This window comes from Poecilia reticulata, linkage group LG15 (genome assembly GCF_000633615.1).
Source record: "Poecilia reticulata strain Guanapo linkage group LG15, Guppy_female_1.0+MT, whole genome shotgun sequence".
NCBI lineage: Eukaryota > Metazoa > Chordata > Actinopteri > Cyprinodontiformes > Poeciliidae > Poecilia > Poecilia reticulata.
Genome location: NC_024345.1, coordinates 3,876,451 through 3,892,784, shown reverse-complemented (window position 1 = coordinate 3,892,784; position 16,334 = coordinate 3,876,451). Strand labels below are relative to the sequence as shown.

The following is a 16,334-nucleotide window of genomic DNA, read 5'->3' as shown; positions in this document are numbered from 1 at the left end:
AAAAGAAGTTACAGGTCTGTGACAGCCAGAAATCTTGCTTGTTTGTAGGTGACCAAATACTTATTTTCCACCATTATTTGCAAATAAATTCTTTAAAATTCAGACAAAATGATTTTCTCAAATTTTTTTTCACATTTTGTCTCTCATAGTTGAGGTCAACCTATGATGTCAATTACAGGCCTCTCTCTTCTTTTTAAGTGGGAGAACTTGCACAATTGGTGACTGACTAAATACTTATTTTCCCCACTGTATATGTAATATAGGCGGCTACAGAGAATCTTTTACATTTTTGGTTGGTGGTGTGCCTCGTGATTTTTTTTCAATTAAAACAATGTACCTTGACTCAAAGGTTGAAAAACACTGTCTTATAAGACAGTTTAGGAGAAAGTTGTGCCCCTCTAGACGAAATGCATTTTGTTTACATTAGCATGCGTTGATTAAAACATGAGCAGGTGAAATAAAATGTCCCTAAACAGAAAAGGAATTTGTCTGTTAAAAATCAGCAAAATATTTCTAATCTCAGTTTGTAATTCATAAAGCATAAAATCTCAAACGTTTCATCTCAAGGCACTAAATAAAAAAACAAAACTCATGTTGAGGATGTGACTGTTCCCATAGCTTCTTGTAGTATTTGTCTATATGACAATTTTGCATTAATTTTTTTAGTCTGCATTAGAAATTATTTTTGTTGTTTTGACTAAGACTGTAAAAATAAGGCTTGAGTGCGAAATTTCCATCCCTTCACTTACTATGTCATATCCACATCCACAGCCCCAGCTAGAGTATGTTGATGTCCTCATTTGACCCTTAAAATTTCTAAATATTAACTTAGGTTCTCCCTTCATGAAGCTGTTGTGTCTGACCCAAGCTAGAAAGTTTTCCTCAGAATTACAGAGAAACTTAGCAATGCATTCTTGATTGGCAGAAGTTAAAACAGAATGAAATGCAGATGGAGACTAAATGCCGTGAGATTGGATTACAAACTACTTCCTCATGTTGTGGCTGTTTTATTCAGAGACAGATTTCTTTGGATCATTTAGTTTTATTTCAGTAGTATTTGTAATCAGTACATATATTGACCTTTTTTATGTAAAAATTAAATTTTATACTATCCCTCTTGAGTGCATGCACCTACGTTGCATGCACTCAATAAGGCCACTGCTTTGGGTTGAATTATTGATTCAGAGGTAATTGCTTAGTGTATTCTGTAAATAAGATGGATAGATCATGAAGAAACAGCTGAGAGTGTCAATATTATTCTGCTGTTCAGGATTACCTTTTTTTTTCTTTTTTTTTTTACTCCCCAGTGGCTAGTAATCTTAATTTTAAGAACTGCAAATACGATATAGACCTTATATTCCTCTTTCCTATTTTTGTCTGACCCAGTGCTGATGAGTGGCCTCATAAACCCAGAAGCAAGCAGGCCACCCTGCACAGAGAACTTGCTGTCACTAAGCTGGATTTATTGTCATTAGAGCCGGAACAGCATTGGCACTCAGTGCTCCATTCGTCACATCATGACTTGGCTTATCACATAACACACACACATGCACACTCATGAAGAGCAATTCAAACAGAAGAAGCATGCGGTGGTTTTTACAGCCACAGACACATAAATTACTAATTACTTATTGTATACCACTAAATCACTCTCACGCAGACACGTTTATGTTTCTACCTACCCATATTAGGACATTGTATTCACTTCCATTTATTTTAGTAACTGCTTTCATGCGTACCCCAACAATTACTCTAACCATTCATAGCTCTGAAAATGCAGGGTTCGCCTCATTAGAACCCAACTTTGGTCCCCATAAGGCCCTTTGGTCTTCAGATAGTTTGTGTACCAGGAAGTGTCTGAAATGGACAACATAACAGAGCACACAAGCTGTTTTTCTATACCAGGGTATCCACATCCTTAAAGTATCCACATTCATGCATCTAAAATTAAGACCTTAAATATCTTAAATTCATTTTAGAAAAAGGTTGGTCTTTATTATGTTAATTACAGGTTTAAAATTTTATTTAATCTAGTATATTCTATGTATTGAATTTTTCTGACAGGCAAAGGTTTGAGTCACACACGGACGTCTTCATCGCATTCTGTGACTATGGTTGAGTCTGCTGGTAGCTAGCTGCTGGTACCCTTGCTAGCTAGCTTGCTAGCTATCTAGCTAGCTTTTTTTGTCTATCCTGACTAAGAGCAAATTCCTTGCTAGTTAGGTCATAGATTTTTGTTGAATAAAAGATATGTCATAAATTCCATCCATAGTGGTCTTAAACATCTTAAAATGCTGCATTTGAGTTGGAGAAACCTGCAGAAACCCTGTACACTAAATCGGTACACACCCAAACACACACACACACACACACACACACACACACACACACACCACCTGCTTTGCTGTTGTGCAGCTCCAAATCCCCAGATGAGCTCAGGCCTGTTGAGTAGGCAGACAGCTGTTTGTAGGTTACAGCGGTTTCTGACAATATGCCCCGACATGTGGATGAGAGCTGGGAGTTTATCCGGCCAGCCAGCTACTCTGTGGAAAACCTTGTGGCTCTGTATCTGGAGGGAAGGATTTATAGAGGGGGAAATTGTAACAAGCCTGGAATTTAGCTAATTGGAATTCGATGTGGGAAAGATGGGAGCTTGATTCTGTCTTTATAGGCAGAGGTCCAACTAGGATCTTCTAAATCTAGATTTTAACTGAAGTATGTTGCATTTTTTCACATGAGTGAGCATGCATCTGTTTAAAAAACGGATGCATGCAAGCCTTAAAATTGATCCGTAACTGGAACTAAGAAATTGTTGAGGTTTCTTGTGGGAAAACACTTGGTTTTGCAGCATACATTTGGTATTTTTTCTCCATGTAGAGGAAATATGTATATAAAGTTTGTATTTGCTGCTAAATGTTGTTGGCAATGCAAGCTGGGGATGGATTTCACTTCATTTGATGCATTCAAATATTTTACAGAAATATGTGTGCCAGTTTATTAATTCACAAACTGTCAGATTTGCTGGTAAATAGTTTATAAGATTGCGACTTTCACTGCATTCTATTATGTGTGGCGGCCATATTGGATAAGTCACCTGAGGATGCACATTGAGCTCTGACTGGGAAAAAAGGATTGCAGTCACTATTAGGTGATTTCTGAAGGTAAATGGTTGCACTGGTTGGCATGCAACACTTTTCAGATTATTCCTAAAAGCAGATATATATTTTTTTTATTTGTACTTCAAAATTAGACTAAATAAAAAAGTACTTTTACAAAACATTGTACCTTTTCGTGGAAATGTCTGATTTATTACATGTAGTTTTGTATGTGGAAATATTTGCCACGCCCCCCCACACTTTTATTTATTTATTTATTTATTTTACCTTTGTCCCAACATTTCTTTTTATATTTTTTGTATTATTTTTTTTTAGAACAAGGCCTGGAGGAGATGAGGAAGATGTTGCTGCTGCTTTTAGGATGTGCTGTTCAGGTAAGAGCACACTTGGTCTGCTTGAAGGCTGTCAACATGTCTAACCTCTCATTTAACTTCCTTGTCACTTACAAACCGACTCAGAGATGTGGTGTCTGTGAATTTCTTACCAGACTGTTGACCTTTCACCGGCTTTTTAGTTGTTCTTGATGTCTCAACGCTTCAGCTGTAGCTAAAATTGTCCCTGAATGAACTTTGGATCCTCTTCCTGTAGAACTAACTTATCATTGTTTGTGACTTGTTTTACATCATTATTATACTTTTTTTTTTTTTTACCTCAGATTTTGGTGTGACTTTGTGCTCTTCAAACACTCCACTCTCCAACTTATGTAGCGCCTTAATATAAACCCCGTTTCTGCTCTTTCTGCTGGAAATTGGACAAACTCCTAACATTTTACTTCTCTATTTACAGTGTGAGAAGAAAGAAGAATACATCGAACGTATCCAGACTCTGGATTTTGACACCAAAGCCGCAATAGCATCTCACATTCAAGAGGTGTTTTCCCTCTTTGACAAACATCAAGCTGTAGTAATATTAGCGTGGCGTAGTGACCATTTACTGCAATTTTGTCCTGGTTTCAGGTGACCCATAACCAGGAGAACGTAGTGGACCTGCAGTGGTTGGAGAATGGAGAAATGCCCCCTGAGGATTTGGACAGCCTGTCGAGAAATCTGGCTTTCCACCTCAAACGTCTGGTGGATGAAAGGGACACACAGCTGGAGGTAATGGTGTGATTTATTAAGCCCATTTATCTTGTTCCATGTTTTTTTAAGAAGATACGCGACTGAAGCTTTTTCTAGCACGGTTATGTGGAAACTTTTCCTTTTTTGTTGTTGCCACAAAAGAGCAGCCTCAGGAAGGAAATGACAGGAAACTGTCATTTGGTGTGTGCGTGTGTGCGCGCGTGTGTTGTGACTACACGCAGCATTAAATGAGTTTCCAAGCCATGGGGTGCAGATTCCTATTGCTGATAGCAGATTTTGTGTGTGGGTTCATGCGAAGGGTTCTAATCGCCTCCAGATTATCAGAGAATCGTCCAGCCGCTTTCAATTAAAATCCCATTTCCTGTTGAGGGCAGTAGATTAAAATAGGCTTGGTGTGGGGCCTCTGTGTAACTTTTCTAACTATGCCTGCCAGTGACTTCCCAAATATTAAAACTCATCTTTAAGTCTGTTGTGTTTCCTTTCTTTCTTGAACTGCAGTGTAGCACAGCTTCACCTGTCCACCTTTTCTTTCCATCCTTCCTGCATTTAGACGATCGTGGAGCTCACCCAGGAGAGGGACTGTGTGCAGCTCTCTCCCCTGGCTCCCATTGCCACCCAGTCCCCTGGTGACTCTCCCAGCATGAGGAGGACTGAGAGTCGACAGCACCTCTCGGTGGAGTTGGCCGATGCCAAGGCCAAAATCAGACGCCTTCGACAGGAACTGTGAGTGCCATTGTCCTCCTATCAGCTTGATCAACAATTATTTAAATGGGGCGTGTAAATAGACTTTTGGTAGTGGAGACAAATACGTTCCAGAGCTGAATGTGATTTTTATTTAGATATTATGAGACTACTTAATAAAATTTTTTTAAAAAAGGTAATTTTTTGCCAAAACGGATTTTTTTTTGTTTGCCTAAATCAGTTTTTGGCTATAAAAAGAGGTGATTTTGAAGCAATGGTGGCACAGTGTTGCACAAACGGCTTTTTCTTATTTTTTGCTCTCAACAGATTTCTCAACCATTTTTAAGCTCGTGCTCCTGCTGCAGTCAGTCTTTCTCACATATGCAAACCAAAAACAAAATAACTTTGCAAAACTGCCGTGATATTTTCTGTCTCTGTTTCTCCATGTCCATCCATCCATCCATTTTCTTTCACCCTTGTCCCTCAGTGGGGTCGGGAGGGTTGCTGGTGCCCATCTCCAGCTAACGTTCCGGGCGAGAGGCGGGATACACCCTGGACAGGTCGCCAGTCTGTCGCAGGGCAACACAGAGACACACAGGACAAACAACCATGCACACACACTCTCACACCTAGGGACAATTTAGACAGACCAATTAACCTGACAGTCATGTTTTTGGACTGTGGGAAGAAACCGGAGTACCCGGAGAAAACCCACGCATGCACAGGGAGAACATGCAAACTCCATGCAGAAAGACCCCAGGCCGGGAATCGAACCCAGAACCTTCTTGCTGCAAGGCAACAGCTCTACCAACTGCGCCACTGTGCAGCCTGTTTCTCCATGTACCAAAGTAAAATACAGATTTCCAGCAGAAAGAGCAGAAACTGGGTTTATATTAAGGCGCTACATAAGTTGTAGAGTGGAGTGTTTGAAGAGCACAAAGTCACACCAAAATCTGAGGTAAAAAAAAAAAAGTATAATAATGATGTAAAACAAGTCACAAACAATAAGTTAGTTCTACAGGAAGAGGATCCAAAGTTCATTCAGGGACAATTTTAGCTACAGCTGAAGCGTTGAGACATCAAGAACAACTAAAAATGGGTTTTTTGTCTGTAATTTGAAACAGGCCTCAAGTCTTGGTTAAATCATCATCATTGTCTCTCTGTATATAGCAAGACTGTATTTTGTTTCCTTTTTCCAAACAAAGCTGTGTGTTTTTATGTGTGTGTGTGTGTGAGCAGAATGGAAGCCTAAATTAAGGCCATTGTAATTCAGATATGCGCAGGTCAGTCTGTTTGGTCAAAGGAAGGGGTTAAACAGTTTTACTATAAACGACCAAAACAAGTTTATCTGCATTAACAGGCGACTTATCAACATTGTTACTATTTATTTCATTTGCTTTAAATTCAAATACAAAACCGCAACCATCAAGATGCTTTAATATTTTTGGTTTATTGTTCTTCTTTTTTTTGTGGCATCTGCAATGGAAAGTTGATGTAACATGAAGTGCACAAAGACAAAAAACTGTCAATTTATAGAATCTGGTCACATGACTGCTCTTTCATCTCTTTAGCCAAGAAGAAGTATGATTGTCATTAACGTTTTATGTAGCTAAATTAGATTTCATTTACCATAATGAATACATTTATTGTCCTCGGTCAGTTCCAGGCAGTTGCAAAGTGTTTTTAATCTGCCAAATGGTCAAAATCTCACAGCTGCAGTTGATGATGCAGCTTTAAATGCGAAAGCCTCATTCTGCACAGATGCAGCTTGTTTTCAGAAAGCGCAGGAAACTGTGCTAGCTGAATACGTAATGTGACAGCCACGCTAATCTTCCATGCAGCAGTTGACAGGTGCTTGTAATTTTCAAGAAATGGATTGTGTGAAAACGAGGCAAAACGGCAGAGAATCGGAGCGTTAATGGGTTTAAAAAAAAAAGTCGAAGGGGGTGACTTCCCGTCCCACGATTGTTTATCTTCCCAGATAACTGTCTGAGGAAACAGAAGGTGAATGAGTGGAGAGAAAACAATGAGAGAGAGGGAGAGAATGGGATTCCTTTCCTTATTGAGATGCACTAGGAGACTCCAGAGAGCTGTAATCAAATGGGCCATCAGATGTTCAGCGGACCAGTTTCATGCAAACACATGCACAGACTGAGCAGCATCTCAGGAATGCAGTCGTTTTCTCCCAACGTGGTGTGACACATTCTCTCCCGAGAGCTGAGCCTGGAGAACTTGCGCGCGCGCACACACACACACACACACACACACACAGTCGCGCGCACACACACACACACAGTCGCACACATATTGCCTCTTTGTATCTTCACAAGGATTTTTCATTGACTTCCATTATTATTATTCCATTATTACTATTATTATTTTGTTTGTATTCTGTAGCCTTTCCCTGATCCTAAACCTAACCTAACGTCTATACCTAACCCGAAAGCAGCACTTCTTCTGGACTTTTACAAAGGGAGAAATGCTAAAACTCACACTCAAAGTGCCTTATTTCTCTTCTTTTCCCACATGTAGCCTTCTAGTGTTGATGTAGAAAAAAACACGTTGCGGTTTTTGAAGAATAAAAAATACAGAATTCACCTTGTGAACTCTTTACTTGTCAGGTCTGACTTGTTTCTTCCTCTGAGTAAAGGAGGATGAAGGGTTGTTGCCTCAGGGGAATATTTGCTGTGTGTTCAGCATGGTTGTAGTCACAGGAGGTTTTCTGGTGCTTGAGCTAGTTCTGCATTTCTTTGGTGTTTTTGAGAAACAAGACAACAGAAATCAAAATCTCTCTTCTGCAAGCACACACTTTAGGCTGGTTTGGTGTTCAGTGGCGTTTGTCCATCAACATAGGACTTGCCAATACTGCACAGTACTTGATGTACTGTGTGCACAGTACTTAATATTACTGTTTTTTTTAAATATTATTTTTATGTACTTGTATAACTTTTTTTTTAAATCTGTGCAAATGTGGAACATTTAGGTTTAAAACTAACCAACTTTAGAAAAAGCAAAGTATAAAGACTGATCTATTACTAAAGTCTGCTTTTGGGGGGGACATTAAGGTTTCTCTCTCAGCTACACTGACAACATAGAAAAAGAGGCAGACTGAAGCAAAAGTTTACCTCAGTGTTTTTCTAAGGGAAAGTAATGTAGCTAGCCCTACATTAAATGTCTCAACCTACCCAACTTAAACATCACTGATACTGAGAAAAATCTTAGTGCAATTCCACACTGCCTATGTTATTTAACGAGCCATAAATACCATGTTGGCATTTATAGCCCCTATGAATGACCACACATGGTGGTGTGCCAAGACGACGTTTCCTTACAGGTGATGCATTCAAGAACAAGTTGCACATTGTGTTACGTAGATATCAAAACGACTCCAAAGTATGCTTTTTTTTTTTTTTTTTTAAATGTCAAAGTCTAATTAAACAGCTTTTTATGTTTTTTAGCGTGGGATTATTCTTGTACAATGATTTTATTAGTGGACTAAATCACACCAAGTCTCCACTCAGTTCTACACCAACCACTTTTTTTGAAATGCTTGAACATGTTGATAAAATCATGTTTTCAAAGATTCTTTGCAAAAAAACAAGAACTTTTGCTTTTTTTTTTTTTTAATTAAGTCACTGAAAACATAGCAAGCCCTGGCTTTAAACCAGCCTACCAAACCAGGATTTTATCTGCTTTTATCTCTGCTTTTATGAAGTGTTGGATTTTTTTTCCTTTTTTGTGCTTTTATAGTCTGTATGCCCTGAATCTGACGTGTGTTGTCTTGAGTTAAAAACAAATGATTAGTCATAGCACCACTTCTGTTGTGACACATCATCCCCATTTCCTCACACATCACAAAAATGTTTGTGCAGATTTTGTTTACCGTTACTTTTCTATACAACTACCCAAAGGCTATTGATATAGAATACAGCTTTAAAGTACTGAATGAGAATAAGCACAAAAGGAATTTCCCAACTGGACTGATGTCCTTTAAAAACAGAAAACACATGGCATATTGTGTTTTTGTTGCAGTTCTCATATGCCATTTCTGTACTCTGCTTTTGTTTATGCTGGGTCTCCTTTGCAGGGAGGAAAAAAGCGAGCAGCTTCTGGACACCAGGCAGGAGCTGGAGAACATGGAGGTGGAGCTCAAGAGAATCCAGCAGGAGGTAAAGTTACCAAATACAGCTCTATGCCGCGTAGTTTACAAATATTCAAATGACCTCACTTCCCCTCCACCTGGTTTTCTTTTCCTTAGCGCTTGGTTTCTAAATTGATGCCAGGCTGTAATCAGCTAGCGAGTGACTTAGCTCATTAGAGGGTGCTCAAACTATTTTTAGTCTGGCTGCAGATTCTCCTGGCTTTTGATGCAATTGTTTACCAAAGAAAAAAACAACTTGGGGCATTGTGGAGAAATGCGAGTACATATGCTTTTTGTTATAACTGATGATGTGCAGAAGCTATTCTGTTCATTGGTGTTTTTTGTTCTCAAATACTCCACAAATTATATAATATAAACATATTAAAGTCATTGTTTCAGTATGTTTTTTTTTCTGTTTGTGCGATTTAAGCACTTCATTGAACTTTTCTACTTTTGTTTATGCTCCATAAACAAATGTATGTACTCCTGCAGAGCTATCAGCTGCTGTCCGACGCTCGCTCGGCTCGGGCCTACCGCGATGAGCTGGACGCACTCCGAGAAAAAGCCATACGTGTCGACAAACTGGAGAGTGAGCTCTGCCGGTACAAGGAGAGACTTCATGACATTGACTTCTACAAGGCCAGAGTCGAGGTAAATGGCTGCAAAAACGGAATAAAGACCATTTTAACTTTGAGGGGCAGTAAAAAATTTTTTACATGTTCAACATCTTTCAGCCTGTGTTATATTCGTCCGCCCGTATGTCAGTTTATTCACGTCAACTGTCTCATCAGTCTGCCTAACCATCAATCTGTCTGTCTACCAGTCTGTTCCATATTCATAAAATGGTGAATCCGCTGTACCATCCATCTTTGTCTGTCGATCAGTCTTTCCATCTATTCATCCAATTTGATTTCTGTACAAATATTAGCCTTAAGTTTCTTGTCAACTTTTATATTGGTTTTTCAAAATCATCTTGAAAGTATTGAGAGTAATGGAGATCATACTGTTTGACCATGAAGTTCATTTTTAATACAAATGACAGCTTTTTTTTTTTCTTTCTTTCTTAATTTATATTGCAAATATACATTGGCCCTTAAAGTTGGGCTTAGGTCTTTTGCATGCTGCTGCAACTGCAGTTTTCTCCTCTGTGTTAGACTTGCGTTCTTAATGTTTTTATAGGAGCTAAAGGAGGACAACCAGATTTTGCTAGAAACAAAGACGATGTTGGAGGAGCAGCTGGATTCCACCAGGACGCGGTCCGACAAGCTACACCTTCTGGAGAAAGAGAACCTCCAGCTCAAGTCCAAGATGCATGATTTGGATATGGTATAGTCGTGCTTTCTGGGTGTAATCTGGGACAGAAATTGTAGTAGGAACATGTGTAACAACAATATTTGTTGAACTTAATCTGATCTCCAGGAGCGGGACCATGACCGGAAGCGAATGGAGGAGCTGTTGGAAGAGAATCTCGTGTTGGAGATGGCCCAGAAACAGAGCATGGACGAGTCGCTGCACCTGGGCTGGGAGCTGGAGCAATTATCAAAGACACCAGATCTGACTGATGGTGAGAAAAAAGGCAACAATATCTGTTACTAAAATAATCATTAGTTACAATCCTATTGTTTACCAGATTGTTGATTATTCCGACGATTAATCGATTATTCGGATGATTAATTGACTGTTCCAACAATTAACCAATTATTCCAACGTTTAATTGGATAAGAAAATAGCACATTCTGCTGATTTTTCATTTAACCACTTAAGCCTTTTTGTACAATATTAGAGGTACATTAAGATATGAAAATAAGCATTTTAAATAAACTTATATATTTAACATCAGCCTTTTCTGTTTGACTTTGACACTGTTGCAGTGTAGGGCTGATCTGTGTATTTATAATTAACTGATCAAAATAATTTCTTTTTTTTTTTTTTTTTTACAGAATTTATCTGTACATATGTTCTATCTAAAAGTCAAATTTTATTTTCACCTGGTTCATAGGTTTTTACACACACACACACACACACACACACACACACACACACACACACACAGAGTGTGGTCTTTCGATAACGTACTTTTTTTTAAATCTATGCTAGTTAATGATCAATCAATTATTAAATCACTGGACGATTAATTCAATAATTGATTAATCACAATCCGATTAATCGTTTTAACTTTAGTAACATATAAAGAATGGGAAAATAAAGAATAAGTCATTCACTTTAAAAGTTAAGCTGCTAACAGACACTTAAGAGTTCACTCTACTGGAAGCTGCAGACAGGTGATAGACCAGGACTTGGTCTTTGGCCCTTAATCCTGCCATCGTCCCTCCAGGCTCTGTCTGCATGTGCCAGCCTCCACAGGGTTTTCTTTCCACTTGGTTAAGACCTGTGCTGTAATTAATATTCAGTGACTCCTGAAAGATGAGCTGTGGAGTTGGATAATAAGAGCTGTTAATAGGTTTAGCAAGCCCAGGATCTGGATAAAGACTCTGTGAAGGTGGATGTTTGTCAAAGCATGCTTTAGTGGAATTACAGCCTCTCAAGATTTAATCTGAGTTATTGATATTTAGTGGTAATAAGGGAATAGACACGATGCATCTTGTATTTTGCCAAGACATTGATGTTCTGTCTTTATTTTAGCCCCGCAGAAGTCTTTGGGCGAAGAGGTGAATGAGCTGACCTCCAGTCGCCTGTTAAAGCTGGAGAAAGAAAATCAAGCTCTGCTGAAGATGGTGGAGGAACTCAAAGGGACAGTCAGTCAGGACAACACAGCTAAACTGACCAAAGCCAACCAAGAAAACCAGAAACTTAACCAGAAAGTAAGCCTTAATTTCCTTGATTCTTAAAACAGACTCATTTTGGGATTTGTGATGTTTTTATTTCTAGGACATCTTTAATTCTCTCCTTCAGCAGCAAAACCAACATGCCTGCGTAATGTACATGCCTCCTCTTGGTTGTAGCCCTTTAGACCACAGTGACACAGAGAAAGTAAAAGTGGGCAAGGATAAAGAGGGGCGGATAGGAGGATGAAAGCAAAGCTGTAAATCCACATGGTTAAACTGCCTTTTCTCTTTGCCTTTAACTCTGGAACACCCTGTGCTAAAAGACATTTCACAGCTATTTTCAGAAACATAAGATTCTCTGTGTGCCCTCGAACAAAAGCATACCACTAAATTCATCTCCCTCAAAGAGAAAATCCACCCTGTGAAGTTTCTAAGTGACTTTAAAAACTTAATCCAAGATGCGTTTAAATTTGAAAGCAGCTATTGGGAGACATGTAGCTCACAAATAAGCATATTTCATTGTTGTTTCAATATGAGTTTAATTCATACAGAAACGGGTATTATTTTAAACAGTTTATCGCAATCATTTTATGGTTTAAAATGACATATGGATACTTTTTCTGTGCTTAAAGTTAAGTACCAACAAAAACATTTTTTGAAGTACCAAAAATTCAGGATTTGTTTCAACTAGAGATGTGCCGATCAGGTTTTTTCTTGCCGATTCTGATCACCCACGAGGGCCGATCACCGATATTGATTACATAATTTTTATTTTTTTAATCATAAGCACTATCGGTTACATTATGTGGAAAAAGGAACTATGAATTCACCTTAATTTAGACAAAAACTTGTTTTTAATAACTTTTTCCAAGAAAAAAAAACAAAACGGGCATTGTGCAAATTGTACTGCTATTGGTTATACTATCTTTAACAGACTGAAAACATATGTAGGCTCTGAAGAGGCTAAATAATGCAAAAAGTCAAAATAAAACCTCTCAACATTGCTAAAGAAATTCAAGTATAAAACTTAACATTCAAAGGCTCCATTACAATAAAGAGCCATCTTAAGCCACCTGAGTTACTGAATGAAAACTTCCTGATAGCATGGCTAAGCTGATTACTGCTAGTTCTGATTGGCTGTTTCTGACTGAGCAGAGTAATTATGCAGAACAGGGAGGAGGCAGAGAGATCGATTATTTTTTCAGAGATTATTTGTCTCATGTTAGGACAGCGAAAGTTTTAATACGTATGTAAAATTTATTAAGTTAGATGCTGCAGCTTCAAACAGAGGTTCGGTGTGAGAGTCAGCAGAAGTGGCGCTCCGTCTGTGAAATAGACGGAGCTAGGGTGAACCGCTGTTGAATCGTAGCAGCGGTTCAACAGCGAGAGCAGAACCAGCGTCTTACCCCGCAGCTCGAAGACTTGAAGATAATTTTGCTGGTTATTTGTTTAGCTTTCTGACTGTCATGCTAAGCCGGGTGAGTGTTTGTAGCTGTGTGCTGCTTTACTTGCTATCTGATCCTCCATGTCTTTCTTACTGCAGTGAGTCTCGAATGTAGCCAAACTCCGTCAAGTATGACATTGTTTTTATGCCATATTAGATTTGTCGTGTTGATGCATTTTGATGTGCTCAGTTCGCACAGTGCGTTATAGTTACACGTCACATCGCTTAGGATTTGTTGCTGCGCGTTTGCGCAGTGTGAAGGAAAGAGGAGACCAGCTGCACAGGCAGGCTGCRAAATGAGAAGCAGGTGATCRGTTTGTGTGATTGGCAACAAGAGACCGTGATCGGCGATCACTGATYATACACTTTTTCACGGAAATCGGCCGATTATGATCGGTGGCCAATCGATCGGCACACCTCTAGTTTCAACAGATTAAAATTATTTGAAATTATTTTTGTATTAGTATATACACAATACCAGACAAAAGGCTCTTGTTTATTGCAGTTGGAGCGACTGGAGAATGAACTAATGGTGGATAGGGAGTCGCTTCGTAGTGCCGAGTCACTGAGTACGGACCTGATGAAGGAAAAGGCTTTGTTGGAAAAGACTCTGGAGACACTCAGGGAAAACTCAGAGAGACAGGTGGGCATGCAAACACACACTCAGTGCTGTTCATAAGCCATTTTGTAATTGTTCGGAACAGTCTGATTATCCGTTAAAACTGTGACACATCTAGCTGATTAAAGAGTGACTTTAAGCCTTTTTAGCTCTAATCTCATGTAGGATTCACCTTAATTCAGAAAGTTAACGTTTGACTCTACTGGACTGTCATTTAACACATTAGAAAAAAGAAAAAAACACCAAATAGATTTGATATAAACACTTATTTTTTCCTATAAAATTTTCGCTAACACCAAGATAGCCCACAGAAACATGCAGAATTAATAGATTTCACTGATTGTTTCTGCAAACAGTTTTCAGCAATTTGCATTTGGATCAACAAGCTGAATGCTTCATTGAATCCCGATTTCTTGCAGTCTGCAGCTTAGATGGAGTCGCTCGCTGTGTGTAGCCAGGACTTTGCAGTTGTCAGACCCAAATCTGACACCTTTGATTAGTTTAACCTTCTGATTCGTTAAATCCAGCTTTGATGAGCTTCAGGGGGGAAAGCAAACGGAACACTCGCAGATTATCTGCCTCCATCGGCTTTGTTGCAAACATAATGAGATGTAACTAATGCTGTGCTATTCCAGTACGCACAATGGTCAGGCAAACAGCAGATTTATCCTAGTTTTTTTTGTATGTAGTGTTGATTCTGTTGGGAAATCGGTGCCTTGTACTCTTCCTATCTCACTAAGAACATAAATCACAATTAAATCAAAGCTTCATCTCGTTCTCTCCAGATGAAGGGTCTAGAGCAGGAGAACAAGCACCTGAACCAAACCATTTCCTCGCTGCGTCAACGCTGCCAGGTTGGAGCCGAGGCCCGCGTGAAAGACGTGGAGAAGGAGAACAGAGTTCTTCACGAGTCGATCTGCGAGACGACGGGCAAACTGAATAAGCTTGAATTTGAAAGGAAGCAGCTACGTGAGTAACATTTTTGGGTTTGAATTCTTTCTGAGAATAGCATTTAGTTCTGTTTTCTTCATTTTAACAAGTTTTGAGTGTTTTGAAAAGTGATTTTTTTTTATGCAGGAAAGGAGCTTGAATTGATGAAGGAAAAAGGTGAGAGAGCAGAAGAGTTGGAGATTCGGCTGCAGAAGCTGGAAAGAGAAAATGAAAGCCTACAGAAGAAAGTTGCCACTCTTGGAATTACCTGTGAGAAGGTCTGGTCCATCTCCCCACATATTGCTATATTACCTTGGTTTGCTTATGTTTTAAATTATTTTTTTTTTAATCCATACATTTTCACATGGGTTGTGGAATATTTTTGTACTTTACTAATGGTTTGATTTGTTTAACAATCTCAACGCAATGAATGTAGATTCTCAAAGTCAGGGTTCTTGTGGAGTCTGGACAAAAAAAATAGAATTTGACTTGATAATTGTTCAGGTACAGAAAAAGAAAAAAGTATGGAACGTTTATTTCATAGCTGTATCTGATGATGTCACTTGCAGATGATCTTTTTTTGTATTCGTTTTGGTTTTTGCAGCATTTGTGTTTTTAACGTCTGATCTAAACAGAAAAATATGCAAAAATTTCATAGGGAACCTTTGCCTCTACAGCTTTAAAATGGGACATAAAATGTGAATTTGTTACATTTTTGGGGGTAATAAAGACATAAAAAATGTCATCCCACCAGATTAGAAATTATGCTTTTGTTTCAGACTTGCATCTCTCAACTTCTCACACCTCTTTCTTGCAGGTTTCTTCTTTGGAGAAGGAGAACTCTGAGTTGGAGGCGGAGGGTCGCCGTCTGAAGAAGAAACTAGACACTCTGAAAAATATGGCTTTCCAGTTAGAGGCGCTGGAAAAAGAGAACGGCCAGCTGGAACAGGAGAACCTAGAGCTCCGGCGCTCAACCGAGACGCTCCGGTCAGCGGGGGCAAAGGCCGCTCAGCTGGAAGCAGAGAACAGGGAGCTGGAGAGCGAGAGGACCCAGCTGAAGCGCAGCTTAGAACTTCTTAAAGCCTCGTCAAAGAAGACAGAAAGATTAGAGGTATGAATCACATACAGGAGCTGCTCCTGAACCCTTTCAACACCATTATCTCGTTGGATCATATTCCTTATAATAAATCAGTGCTTCAACTAACGATTACTTTAGTTATCAATTAAGCTATTGACGATTAATCGGATCTTAAAAAATTAGCACATTGTGCAGATTTTTCTTTTAAGCCTTTTTAATATATTAGAAATAAAAAAAATTGCAAAAACAATTACATTTCTTTTTAAATAGCTAAATAATTTATTGCCTAAAATACTTAATGCCTGTTCTTTTGTAGCAAACACTGCATCTTCATCTAAAAAAAAAAAAAAACTTCTGTAACATCTAAATGTGAAAAGCTCGACTCAACACCAACATACTGAAGGCCTGATGTTGATTATTTTTTTGAATAACTAAATATATGTATAGCAAAAGGCGATGA

The 16,334-nt window shown here is 38.8% G+C and overlaps 1 protein-coding gene across 8 annotated transcripts in view; it reads left to right on the top strand.

The window, feature by feature from the left end:
* Nucleotides 1-16,334, top strand: part of ccdc88ab (coiled-coil domain containing 88Ab) — a 70,005-nt gene that overhangs the window by 32,792 nt on the left and 20,879 nt on the right. For all 8 annotated transcript variants that reach the window (XM_017309029.1, XM_008428753.2, XM_008428750.2 and 5 more), the window contains exons 5-17: nucleotides 3,432-3,490; nucleotides 3,903-3,986; nucleotides 4,073-4,213; nucleotides 4,746-4,918; nucleotides 8,964-9,045; nucleotides 9,510-9,668; nucleotides 10,197-10,343; nucleotides 10,437-10,581; nucleotides 11,661-11,839; nucleotides 13,753-13,890; nucleotides 14,652-14,835; nucleotides 14,944-15,074; nucleotides 15,614-15,907. In XM_017309029.1, coding sequence (XP_017164518.1) covers nucleotides 3,432-3,490; nucleotides 3,903-3,986; nucleotides 4,073-4,213; nucleotides 4,746-4,918; nucleotides 8,964-9,045; nucleotides 9,510-9,668; nucleotides 10,197-10,343; nucleotides 10,437-10,581; nucleotides 11,661-11,839; nucleotides 13,753-13,890; nucleotides 14,652-14,835; nucleotides 14,944-15,074; nucleotides 15,614-15,907 — 1,916 coding nt within the window. The remainder of the gene's footprint in view (nucleotides 1-3,431; nucleotides 3,491-3,902; nucleotides 3,987-4,072; nucleotides 4,214-4,745; nucleotides 4,919-8,963; nucleotides 9,046-9,509; nucleotides 9,669-10,196; nucleotides 10,344-10,436; nucleotides 10,582-11,660; nucleotides 11,840-13,752; nucleotides 13,891-14,651; nucleotides 14,836-14,943; nucleotides 15,075-15,613; nucleotides 15,908-16,334) is intronic.